The 12,902-nt window shown below is 46.8% G+C and overlaps 1 protein-coding gene across 1 annotated transcript in view; it reads left to right on the top strand.

The window, feature by feature from the left end:
- Positions 1-2,745: 2,745 nt before the first annotated feature.
- AMH (anti-Mullerian hormone) overlaps positions 2,746-12,902 on the top strand; it is a 34,430-nt gene continuing 24,273 nt past the window's right edge. The window contains exon 1 of the mRNA XM_069649522.1: positions 2,746-2,924. Within this exon, the coding sequence (XP_069505623.1) occupies positions 2,800-2,924 (125 nt within the window). The 5' untranslated portion in view covers positions 2,746-2,799. The remainder of the gene's footprint in view (positions 2,925-12,902) is intronic.

The raw sequence follows: 12,902 nt of genomic DNA on the forward strand, positions 1-12,902 counted from the left end.
GATATTATCTCTGTAGTTTAGGGTGTGAGTAAGTGGATTATGCTGGCCTATCTAGAACCGTTCAGTTGGTCAAGGGGTCGGTGGACGGTCTATTCTGTGAAGTGCGCCAAATGATGCAGGCCATCCAGAATGTATATCGAGAATCTTTCCAAAAACAGTTCCATGTTTATTATTGGTGCTTGCTGAAAAAGCCCTAGGAGCCAGAAATAATTACATCTTGAGCTTGTCTCTAGGTCCTCATTTTCATCTCAATCAATCTTGCAGTATTTTCCAGCAAACCGGGTCATTGAGGCACCAACCCTCATTACAAGGCCTTTGGTCCTGTGTGTGTGAGCATCCCAAGTGTCACCTTGACAATGTCCACTTTGCTCATCAGTCTAGTCTGCTAGGAATGTCCAGGATACCTAACTTCATTGCAGTTAGCACTTCTTTGAGGTCTTGGTCTACTTGTGAAATCATTCTGTTGCTGTGTCTTTGTTTAGTCTTGATTTTGCTTTTATTTCCTCCTTGCAGAACTCTCAGCGCCGCAGTTTACATAGTTGGTGGCAGCTGCCATAGTGAGCCTGTGTGCTTTGGAAAATCTAGAACCTTTAAGGTTGGAGTCCCTCACTCTCCAGTACCTTCCTCCTTCACAAGAGGCGTACACCACTGGAGGATGAATCCTGTACCCCAAACCAGCCTCCTTGTCTCCTGCCAGTCTCCAGAACTCCCAGCCTACTCGACCCCCGCGGCTGACCTTAGGAGTATAAAGGATTGTTCACCTCACACCTCAATCAGCCATCCTTTAACATAGACGCGTTCCAAAGTCGGCACTGTATAACCTTCCAGAGGCAGGGCACAGCACCCACACTTGCCAGGTTGGCATAGCTCCGTTTGCTCTTCTATGTTCTATTGCTCTGTAATTGCCCTCTCAACTCTTTCTTTTAAGGCTTTAGGCACTGCATAGGTTGTCTCTTGTGTTGGTCAGTAGCTCTGACCCTGGACACTCCAAGCCATTGGTCCCACTGCCCCAGGTTGATTCCGGGTCAAGTGATACTTCTCCTCCTTTGTTTGAATAGCAGGGGTGGCAAGTACTGGATGACAGGTGCCCTACTCCCCAGCTGCCAAGGTATAAGTGCCTCCTGGCACCCTTCATGATTACTTTGAGATGTGGGCCAAGGAACTTGGCCCCAGTACAACCCAAAGAGCTCATGACGCGTCTGGCACATCTGTCCTTTTGGCCTGTGAAAGTGTGTAGGGGACGGGAGTTCCCTACTTTTGGGTACTTTATTCTTGCGCTATTGTTGTTCAGCCCATGTGACAAGATGTTTTTTCTCCGCCCACCTTAAAACATTTAATATTATATCTTTACCTCTATTCAAATCAATATCTATCCCTGTAACATTTTGGACATTTGTCCTTTTTGCCATAGCATCAAAACACTCTTCTCATTTTATCCCTGTCAGAAACGACTACCAGCTGGATCTGTGCAGCCAGCTGCTGGGGCTTGAGCTCTGTAGGTTTGCCCAGCTGTGTGCAGACAGGAGGATTAGCTTTACACCACTCTTAGGAATTCCGTTTTTTCTGGGGTTTGATAGAAGCATTTCTGTTGAATTTTGTTGTTTATTTTAGAAGCTGCACAGATCCCCTTTAGTTAGCCGCCGTCTGACCCATGCTCTTGGCAATGTTTTATTTTGAGTGATTGTAATAAAGGTTGAGGAGGCACACCCTGCCCAAATATGGCAGGCTGCCATCCATCTCTGGGCACAAAAACATGCTCCATTGACCTGTAGGGCCTGGTTTAGCCCCCCCTCCCAGGGCAGAGGGGCGTGTTGTGTTCCCCTAACGCAATGCAAATAGCATTTGTTCTTCTTCTAGTGCAAGGCCAGCTACGCCAGGAATATTTTTTGTATTTTAGCACAGGAAAATCCGAGCAGACAGGGGAAGTGAGTGCCGTCCAGAGGAAGGGTGGTGTTCAGCGGGCAGGGAAGGTGCTCTCCATTGGGGGTACGGTTTGTCATGTGGGGTGCCCTTCTCAGGGGAGGCATAGGGAGGTGCTATTCACCAGCCTGACATCACTGATGCCAACCAGCAGTCCATTCTGGGCCTTTTACTCCTACTGAGTTTGTGGTGTGGTTCAGGAGGCCTTAGTGCCTCATTAATATTCAGGGGCGAGGCAAAAATATATATGAAGCTGGCATTTTGGAAGGGTTCTTTTGGCCCAGTGGTGACACTGTGCAAGTGTCTCTGTTTTGGGCAATTCTCTGTCTCTCTCTGATGAGAATGGCAGCATTGTATTTGGTCAGAGATACACTCAAAGAGAAAGTTAGAATGATATTGTGTGAGTGAGACAAGAATCCTTGTGGATAAGGCGCCCCTAGGGCACTTGCTCCTGAGGCCAGGCACTTGCTACCTCTTACACCTTAGTAGGGAAGAAAGCAGTGTAGGGCCGTAAAGTAAGTAGACAGGGAAGTGGCTGTCGGGCTGCTGAGGTGAGACTGTATACCACTTTTCAAATTATGCTTTTATGTTTGCAGGCTGTCTGCCTTTCTGAAGGAACCCGCTACCTGGTCCTTAGAGCGGAGAGCACAGACAAGAGCTTCTTGCAGGGAAAGCTCCGCTTTGGACTCACGCTCCAGCTGTGGCACGATGATAAAGGTAAACCATCAGGGAAAGAGAGCTCATGTCAGACAATGTATAAATGCTCGCCGAGACAATTGCTGTAAGATCCATGAACCACTCTGTGCATTTGCAGGGGTGGCCTTGATAGAAGAGGTGCAGAAGTGGCTGTTTGGCACGGATGACAAATGCTTCACCAGGATGACGCCGGCCTTGTTTCTGTTGGCCAAGAGAAAATCTCAGGTGAAGGAGGAGAGGAGGTTGTCCGTTTCCATGTTGCAGACTGGCGAAGAGGACTCGGATGCCGTGTCTGATACCCAGCCCAGGTGTGTTGAAATGTCATGAACAACCTAGCCACTGTAGGCTCAGACTACCATCCTTGACCTCATTCTGCCGTCTGATGAGATCAAACAGTTCTGTGTTCATTTTTTGTTAACCTCCACATCTCATTCCCCAGCGCCTTATCCAACTAACCTGTACTAGTACCATGAAAAGTGGAACACTTTGGGAGCACAATTACATTTTCACTAATAGCCAAGGAATGCCACTAGTCTACTAAACAGTCCTTTACAATCCTTGTGGAGGTATAATGTCAGCCAATCAGAACATATTCAGTGATTGATAGATTCCGAGGAAGGGGCCAGAACCTCGGGTGGGACGTAATTGACAATAGAGCAGAATGTGTGCGATTCCTGCAAAAATGTGAGAGAAGACAGGAATTAATGGTTTTGTGCAAATGAGACATGCAAAGACTTATAAAAGATGTCAGAGTAGACCCGCGAGGGACTGTACAGACAAGAGATTTTGTATCAGAGGAGAACGGGGGTATGGCCAGAAATTGCAGCCAGTTGTATAGAAGCAACTATTTAAGACTACAACATGAATCCCAGATGTATGTTCTAGCCTCTCTTGCATTTTCATATGATTGACAGGGGACTGATGCGGAATGCACAGGTCGGTTTCCCCCCAGGGGGATGGCTCATACCGCTTCAGCCTGGTCGACCATTTATGAGAGGAACATCCTATACACTGCACAGGCTCTCTGATAACTGGGAATACATATATCCCCTCCCCAGCCCACTTAGGTAGAAACCAGCATATCATGTGTACCCACATAGCAGTGAAACTCTGAAGTAACAATACATTTAAAGACCTTTGAGAAGAAGATTGGAATATTAGGTGAATCTGAACTGCATCTGCAGATCCATCAATGGCTGTTTAGAAAGAGGGGATCAGGCGTGTGTTCTATAAATCCGAACTTTAAAATGCCATCAAATTTGCTTTATGCCCTAGGGTTTGCAATCAGTGGAATGACTTTGTTTGCTGGTAGGGCAAGTGATACCATTACTGGTATACGAGCAGAGGATTCCTGCAGCTTTTCCTGATGACTCATTGTGTTTTTGCCTTAAAACTGCGCCTCGAAACACTTGTGTATAGGCGCATTTCAAATGAACAATAAATAAATAAAAACATGAAAATGTTCAGATCAGCATCTCACATCACTGCTTTCTCTTCAGCAAAGCACCTATGTACCATCTGAGATTTCACCAATGTCCCTCCATCAGCAGCCAAAAGGATCCAGTAATTTCCCCATAAGATCATTATTCAAATATCAGCAAACATGGACAGGGCAATTGACTTCAAGGATGAGAAGCCAAATGAAGGGATCCCATTAGAGACAGATATATAGCTATGTCATCATTGCGACTGAAGACTGAAAGGTTCTGAAAGAATCAAGAAACCACAGGCATTGCTCTGGCAACCTTTCCTGACTATCATTTTCAGCCGGTCATGCCATTACAGAAGAGGTAAGACCATGAAAATAAGGCTTGGTCCTACTCCAAAAGGCATATAATATGATATGATAGGTTATTTATAACGCACTTAATACACAGAGGTTTCTAAGCGCGGACCCAGGGATCGAACCTGTGTTGCTCCATGTCGTCTTACTTCCAAGGCGAGCACGTTGCCGCTGAGCTATCCTCCCGAGACATAGTCCTCCCTGACCTGCTAGTACACATCCAACCTACATGAGACCACAAGCAACCCCAGACTTGGTTTGGCCTCATTCTAAACCTTCCAGTAATCGATCTTCAGTTTAGTTACGTCAACAGACACTTTGGGATTACGTTTAAGTGAAGTTGTTTCAATTCAATTGAGGTGAAACCTTTTCAGCGAGTAGGTTCTGCCTTTTATATAAGAGGAGGAACCAAAAAATTGAACCTTCGTCCGGAATAACTGGCTAGAATTACATCACTCATCTCTCAATGGTTATGTTGACCAATGATCCTCTAAGTCATTGGATGGTTTCATGGACCTTGCCATTGGTTTGTAAACTAGGCAGCATATGAATTACCTAGTCAACATTTTAACTTTCTGGTTTAGGCTCACAGTATCCTTGCGGCATGTGTTTGATAGTAATCACGAAGGCAAAACTGTAGGATCCAACAAAGGTTTATCTGTAAGAAAGGAACCCCTTGCTCTAAATTAGGCAGTCCTATGCTGTTTCCAGCGGTTTTGTACGATCAGACCGGAATAAAAAGGTCAGACGTACAAAACGACCGAAAAATGCTACCACCAAAGGTTCGAACACCAAACGTTCGAACCTCTGGTGGTAGCATTGCAGGTAAGTAAAGAAAAAAAAGACTGCAGGGGTGTCCCCCGCAACACCCCGCTCACTATACTGTGTGGCATAGTGAGCGGGCTGCTGCAGCCCCCGTAGTATGTAAGTGTGTTCGCACAAGAAAGGTGCAAACCTTTGGTAGTTCGCACCTATCTCATGCAAACTTTCAGGCCGCTTCAAAATCAGCTGCGGTCGGATCACTTAGATTCGTTTCCAGCTACAAATTACCCTCTGCTGATGATGAAGTCAAGGACTCCAATTGAACATCTCCAATAGCAGATATCAACAGGTAGAGAAGAGCCACGCATTGTTAAAATGGAGGATATGAGAGAGTCAAATATGTTTTCCCACCAGTAATGGTCTTGATGATAGCTCTTTTTTTCTGCTATCAATTTCTCATCTTTAGAAATAGTTCCAGGCGCAGACTGGATTTTGAAAGCTTTTCACACTCACCAGAATGCACCGGAGCCTAGCTCTGCCCCTGGCATATTTGGCACTGCTGGTGCTGGAATGGCCCAGAAGAGCAGGTGGAGGGATTCCCAATGGGCACTCAGTCGAAGGAACACTATATCCATTGGAAGGTACATTATAGAATGGAAATCATTAGTTATTTTAATGGATTCCCTCCTCCCCTCGATCCGCATCTTTAAAAAGACTCCTAAAGTGATACCAAGATAGGATAGAGGCCTGGAGTATGACAGGCCTACTCTCTACAAAAGGAACTGCAGAGGTACTGACCAATCTACACAAATAACTTCCCCCGGGTAGTTAACTCAAGGCAGGTCTTAAAACAATCCATGTAAAGATTAGATGTTTTGTCAGAGCTTTTCTTTTACTAGCTCCTAACAACATAAAGGCTCGGCACGTTCTTATATGGGATTTGTGATGTGTAAAGGCGGAAACAAATACAGCCAGATACATATTTTGGGAGACATAGAACTCCAAGGCCTTAATAGGCAAAACGGACAGCTTCACTCTGAGAGTCACCCACTCCTTTGAAAAGACAAGGAAAGGAGGTGCCACACTAGGCAAATGCTCTTCATAGTCATTCACCTCAAGGGTAAGGGCTCAAACGAAGCCACCAATTTAAGATACAGAAGTACATTTATTTCCTTCCCTCCATTCCTCTTGGGGAGCTATAAAGGCATTTGCTCTCAGCAAATAACATTTACACATTCAAATACTAAAACGGGATCATAAGGGTCTTAAGCCACACAGATCATTGTGTAATTGCAACTCCAAAGCCATCATAGGGTGAAGGAAATGGGAGGGCGCTGGTGGGAAGGCATTGATGAGGTTAAGGTCCCAAGGCACAACCAAGTTATCCTACAAAGAACCCACCATGGGGTAACCTGATGAAACAGAACAGATGACACTTTCGAAACCCATTGGCAGCAAACAGGTGACTCTGGGGCACACCTCACCTGGTGAATATCATGTTTACAACCCCCTGCTGCAAGTCCCAGAACCTTTACTTTTGGCACATCGCCTACTTCCTGCAGAACCAAATCCACAGAGTCTCCCTGCACAGCATTAGAAACACTACATCATCTTGTTTGTTCAGGTAATGCACGGTGGTGGTGTTGTCTTAAGGATCTGGATAAAACTCTTGTTGACGGATGGAGGATGTGAGCAGCATCAGTTTAATGGCCATGAGCACCAAGAGGTTGGTGCAGCTCTTCTCCACTTTGTCCCAGTGGCCGCATGTTGAAAGATCTGCACGGAGAGTATTCCACCTGAACTAGTGTCTATCACCAGTGTGAGCTGCAGTCAGCGTTAGTGGATGGGTTCATTTCAATTAAACTGGGACTAATAGACAGAGACAGTCTAGAGTGGAGTCCTCCTTTGAAGCAGAGCCGTAAGGGCCCGGAAAATGCAGGATGCTCTCAGTTGCACAAGATGGGGAAGTAGCACTGCTGGAACCATTTAATTTGACTGGAATTGGGACACAAACTGGCAGATGTGCCTCACCCTCTCCAGAGGGGAAGAGCTTTCCAGTTCTAATGTTGATAGGTGCAACAACGAAAGGCACCATCCTAGGGGAGGGGGAGGGTATATGTCCTACAAAGGGAATTTGAAACAAGCTCTAGAGACTTTGCCTCCACTAACCAGTTGTCCAGATGGTAGAAGATACATTTCCTGCAGACAAGCATTGACACCACTGGCAAGAGCTTTGCAAAGACCTGTGCAGATGTCATCCTACAATTCAGTAAAATTAACTAGTAGTGCATCCCTCCTATGACAAATCACAAGTACATCGTGGAGTTTGAGATGCAATTACGAGTCCCCTTCCCAATGGTTAGCGATGACCATTGCCATCTTTTGAGGCAGAGATCCAGAATCTGCTTCTGAACACCCCCTTTCTTGGGCAGAGGAAAGCACCTCAAGGACTAGTCCCTTCGTAATCCCCTTGGAAACAACTAGCTTTATGGCATACCTATAGATACAATCTGCAGTCTGCAATGTCCCCACACAATATATTGTGGTCTGGAAGGTAGTAAAAATTGGACATGATTTGGGAGTAGAATCGAATCCTGGTCCCACAGTGGAGAATTGATAAAGGAGGACTAATTAAAATGGTGTTGGGATAGCGGGGTTTGAGTGGAAGGGGCCAGCGATATGCCACTTCCCAAGCTCTTACCTCTTTTTAGTAGTGCCTCAGTTTCCGATTTCTTTCTTGATGTTGAGTCCTAGTCCTCTGTTGGAAACACATCCCAAAAATGGGTAGCGTCTACACTGTCCCTGGTGTAATTGATACACAGGGTGGACAGGCTCCAGGACTTGCTGGGACTCTAAATCTTTCTAAGGAATGATCTGCTTTTGAGCAAAGGTGACCTCATCAAAGGCACATCAAGGTGCTTCTTCTGTACCTCTGGAAGTGCGCATCAAAGTATGCCTGTCTATCACCCACCCTGGCGCCCATGGACCTGCCCAAGCAGTGTACTGCATACAAACCAGTCTGCAACATCTGTTTAGCAGGCTCCTGATCATTGGCTACCATTTGAATAAAGGGAGCCTGTATGTCCACTGATATATAAATGGCTGCCGCCTTTGCTTCGTTCCAGTATGTGTGGGTGTACCAGCCAAGTACATGGTACTAGCTACACGGGGGAAGGTTTCACAAAGCAAAAACATTCTACCTGAAGCACCTATGCACCTCTTTACATTCCAAATCCCAAGGTAAAGAATGGAACACTGTAGGCCTGAACAACCGGACTGCTCGAGTTTCAATGAATAGAATGGATACACAGGGAAGCAGCCTTTTAAAACATGCCTGGAACTGGGAGGAGGTGTGTCCCACAAGACCAAAACTGGATCAGTGTGGGCAGCACAGCCGTGGGGCAGCAAGACCTGAAGGGGGACTCGCAAGTCAGGACATGCCCCTTCCTTTCTGCATCTGGGTTGATTGGACACTGGAATAAACCACCCTAGAACCCATAGGTTAACCAGTGCAAATCTGCCCATGGGACATGAATTGCACCCATCAAGATCCACTTATTTGGTCTTCTCGCCAGTCCACTTGTGTCCCGAAGGCCAACAGCCAGCTCTTCCAAATCAGGATCAGAGCACAGAGCCTCATATTAAAGCCCCTCAGTACAGTGAGGCCCCATTCCATTACCAAGGCCCTCAGGGCCAAAAGGAACTTCCCCATCATCGTCAAAAATGCTCTCATAATCAAAGTTATCTAAAAAAGAGCTTCCTGGAGGCAGGTATCAGGTTTTGGCCACCTGACTCAACCAATGGGGATAGATGATGAGGTGCCTGTTGAAGGTGCTTGTAGTACAGCAGACGAGAGCCTAGAGCTGAAGATGTCCAGTCATGGGACTTTTTTCAGGCCCTGCTGTCCAATGAAGGCTCATTTGGTGCCATGGCCTGCTTTAACATTTCATGCATGCTCAGCCTAAAGCTAAATCTTTACCACTGCATAGGGATGGAGGATGCTGATGAGAAAGAACCCCCTACCCCCCTCCAACCTATCCTTGCACAGACTTGGTTTTTCCTTTGGAGAGTGGCTCAATTACTTTGGTTCAGATTCCAATGGTGCTGCTTCCTTAAAGAAAATGGGGGCCGGTGTTTGGATGAAGAGTATTTACTAATCACGCAGATATTTTCTGTTTTGTTTTCACACCTTCACCAGTGTAGGTCCAGCTCAAATCACATGTACATCTCTTCAGTGGTTCCTCCTTGTGACAGGTGGTCCAGGTGAAACCGCTAACTCTGCCCCCCTGGGCACTGTACAGTGGTGAGATCACCCCCCCATGTTGCTGCGGACCTCCCCTCCATACCCTATGTCGGGGGGTGATCCCAGGAGGCACCCTTATCTTATCTGACACCGTCCACCTGCTGGCTCCACACCCCATAGATCCCCTCCCCATTGGACCTCCGCCGGTCCGAAGCCACTCGGTGAGAGGCAGGCCGTGCCCTCGCCACTGCACCATACCAGCCTCGGGTCCCACCCGGGAGAGTCAGATCAATGACCACATGGTCCACCCCCACCTGCCACAGGACCCGCGACCTACCGGTCGGGGGTACTCCCCCAATTCATGTTGTCCGTATAAGTGCCAAACTGTTTTCAAACAAGTCTGTTCCCTGGGTTGACAGGTGCATGCCGTTGTGATGCAAATTCTCTGTCCCCCTCACTAATCCATTGGCGACTACTCACAGCTGCCCCTGGTCCCCCGCCAATCAGTTCATTGTTCAGTTTTCTTGCTGATATGTTCAGGAGTCTCGTGGACCCTGGCACCCCCATCTTGTCCTTGTGATGACAGCCTGTGGACAAAACCTGCCCATCCACCCGAAGATTGATACGAGTGGCAGAGTTTATGGTCTTTCCATCGATGGAAACGCATCAAAATGCAAACCCATCGATGGAAATCCATTGAATACCATTGCATCGAAATGCTATCTTTTACATGTAAATGTGCATTTCCATAGAAACCAGTCCATCGAATATATAAATGGACAAGTTTAGATGGAAATGCACTTTAAAGTGTAAAAAATTGCATTTCGATGCATTTTTTTAATGTTAAAACGTCACATGGAGCTGTCCAGTGCTGTCATTTCGGAACTGGCTAGCTCCTTGTAACGTTTTAAAGTTTATTGTACATTGGGGGGTGCCCCTCCCAGCCCCCCCACCCCTTACGCTCACCCCCACTAACCCTAACCCTAATCTAACCCTTAATCTAACCCTTTATTTAATCCTAAATCTAACCCTAGTCCCAACTCTAACCCCCTAACCCTAATCTAACCCTTAGTCTAACCCTAAATCTAATTCTAAATCTAACCCTTGTCCCTAATCTAACCCTACACCTAACCCTAATTATACATCGAAATTAACCATCGAAAATTAATCAATGAATATGCGTTTCGATGGAAAGGCAATTCAATGAATAATTTTCGATGGAAAGGTATTCGATGAATATGTTTTAGATGGAAAGACCAGATATCCAGTGGCAGCCGTAGTTCTTTACGCCCCATGGGCACGAGGTAATTTCCCCCTATGTAGAGGATTACCAAATCCGGTCCGGGCAGCCGGGCGTGCTGCCCTATTCCTGGTCATAATGCTGCGCACCTCGTTTATCCTCATTCCCCTTTCCCGATCCAGTTCACTGTCACCTCCGGGCACCTGAGCCCCTCTGGCATTTCCTTCACTCTCGCCTCAATCTGTCTTTTGAAGGAGTGACTGATCACTCAGACCACTAGCAGTGGTAGCATCCTCTACAGATAACAGAGAGAGTGAAATGTTAAGCGAGGCACATACATATTTTCAACTGTACCAATAAACCGGAGGTTGGCTGTCCCGCATGCCCTAAAGGCGGGCAATTGCACCGAACCCCCCATCTTAACAGGACAAGTGAGGCCTGATGTAACCCTTGTATGCTCCTGACTTCCATCACCCAATGTTCTTGATGTCTTGCCCTTGCAACCCGTACCCAGCAGCTGTGGTGGCTGCACCGATTCGTAGGTGAATATGGTGCAAAGCCTAGGCTCCCCAGGCCTGATGCCTCAATGGCTCTCTGAAAAGTCATTCTGAACTGAAATCTTGAGGCTACCGAACCATCCTGGTGCCTGAGTAATGGGCCTGCTTCCCTTCCTCTGAGCCCGATAAACCCACTTAATGCAGCCACTGGGAAAATTGTGCTGATTTCATCGCTAGCTCAATGAAGTATTGTCCCCCTCCCCTCCTGGTCGATTGTGGACTTCCTCACATATATCTGCACCAATTAAATTCCCCCGAAACCAGATGTCCATCAGGCCTGAACCCCTCCTTTATTCGTCCTTGATGCCCCACAATTTCCCCCAACCTAAGAGCACTGAATAAAGCTGTGACAAATGTGGACTGGAATGGTGCCACCTGTTAGGTAAGAATTGGTGTAGTAACAATGTGTGAGAATACAGAACACTTATCTGCTTGTGTTAAGACGGATTTCTGAACTCTGTCCTGGAGGGGCAGAGGTTCAGAAGGCCAGCCTAGTTTCTTGGAACAGGGTAACCTCTGGACAATCCAGACCAATCAGGGTAGTGATTGCGGCGGTCAAGACTAGGTCTCAAGAGGGGTGAGGGTGACTGAAAGCCTGCAATGAGCACATAAAGCAAGGACACTTACAAATTACTCCAAGCAGGTTTTTTTTGTTTTTATTTCACATTTATAAAGCGCTCACACAGCCCGCAGGCATCGAGGCGCTGTTACAGGAATTGTCTTTTTTTGTTTTTCTTAGTTGCGCGTAATTGTGTGTGTTTTTTTTTTTTTTTCTTAGTTACGTATTTATAACGCGCTTAAACACCCAAAGGTTTCTAAGCGCGGACCCGGGGATCGAACCTGTTGTTGCTACGTGTCGTCTTGCTTCCAAGACGCGCACGCTGCCGCTGAGCTATCCTCCCGGGACGTAGCATATTAAAAATATATACACATTTATTACAAGGACTTTGTAACATTGACCGTAGTGAGAAATCACAATAAAACTCAAGTAAACCAACACATACCAAACAATACAATATATATACAAATACAAACGAGTCTAACGAGTTAGACGCACGAAATGTGTAGACCACCTAGATGGGGAGGAAAACAGGCAGTGCGAATAATAATATGACCCAGTCCGCCTTCAGAGGCACCTAACTAAAAGGAAGTCCAAGCCCTACGAAGAGTGGAGCCTTGTGCTCAAAAGTACCTGCACACGCTGGTGCCAACGGGCAAAAAGGGGAGTCTCTTCGAGGGAATCAGGCAGTTTAGTTCGGTGAACAAATGAAGATGAACAGAGCTCCGCGACTCAAGCGCAGCCTCCACTGTGGGCAGAAGCAGAGCGCGAGTACGGAAAGGCGTGCTGTTAGACACAGCGGGGAAAAGCTATGGGCTACTGCGGGAGGGCGACCAGTTCCTAGCGATGCTACTCACCGGTCCCCGATGCAGGCAGACCCAGGCTTCTCCGCTGTGTCTAACACAGCCAATCAGGACTGTTTGCATTCAGGCATTCCTAGAGACAAAGGACAGGGGAGTTTCGGGAACCTCCCTCACATCCTGCCTTTCCAGACACACTGGAGCCAGAGGCGGGCATCAGGGCTGAAGCCCGTCAAAGGCAAAATGAAAAAGGGCTTGAATCTGTTTGCCAAGAAAGACCTCACAAACAGAAAATGGCAAAAAAAAGAACACTGGGGCCATTTTGACCAAATGGTCACCCAT

Source organism: Ambystoma mexicanum, chromosome 1p, assembly GCF_040938575.1.
Source record: "Ambystoma mexicanum isolate Mex_15411 chromosome 1p, UKY_AmexF1_1, whole genome shotgun sequence".
NCBI lineage: Eukaryota > Metazoa > Chordata > Amphibia > Caudata > Ambystomatidae > Ambystoma > Ambystoma mexicanum.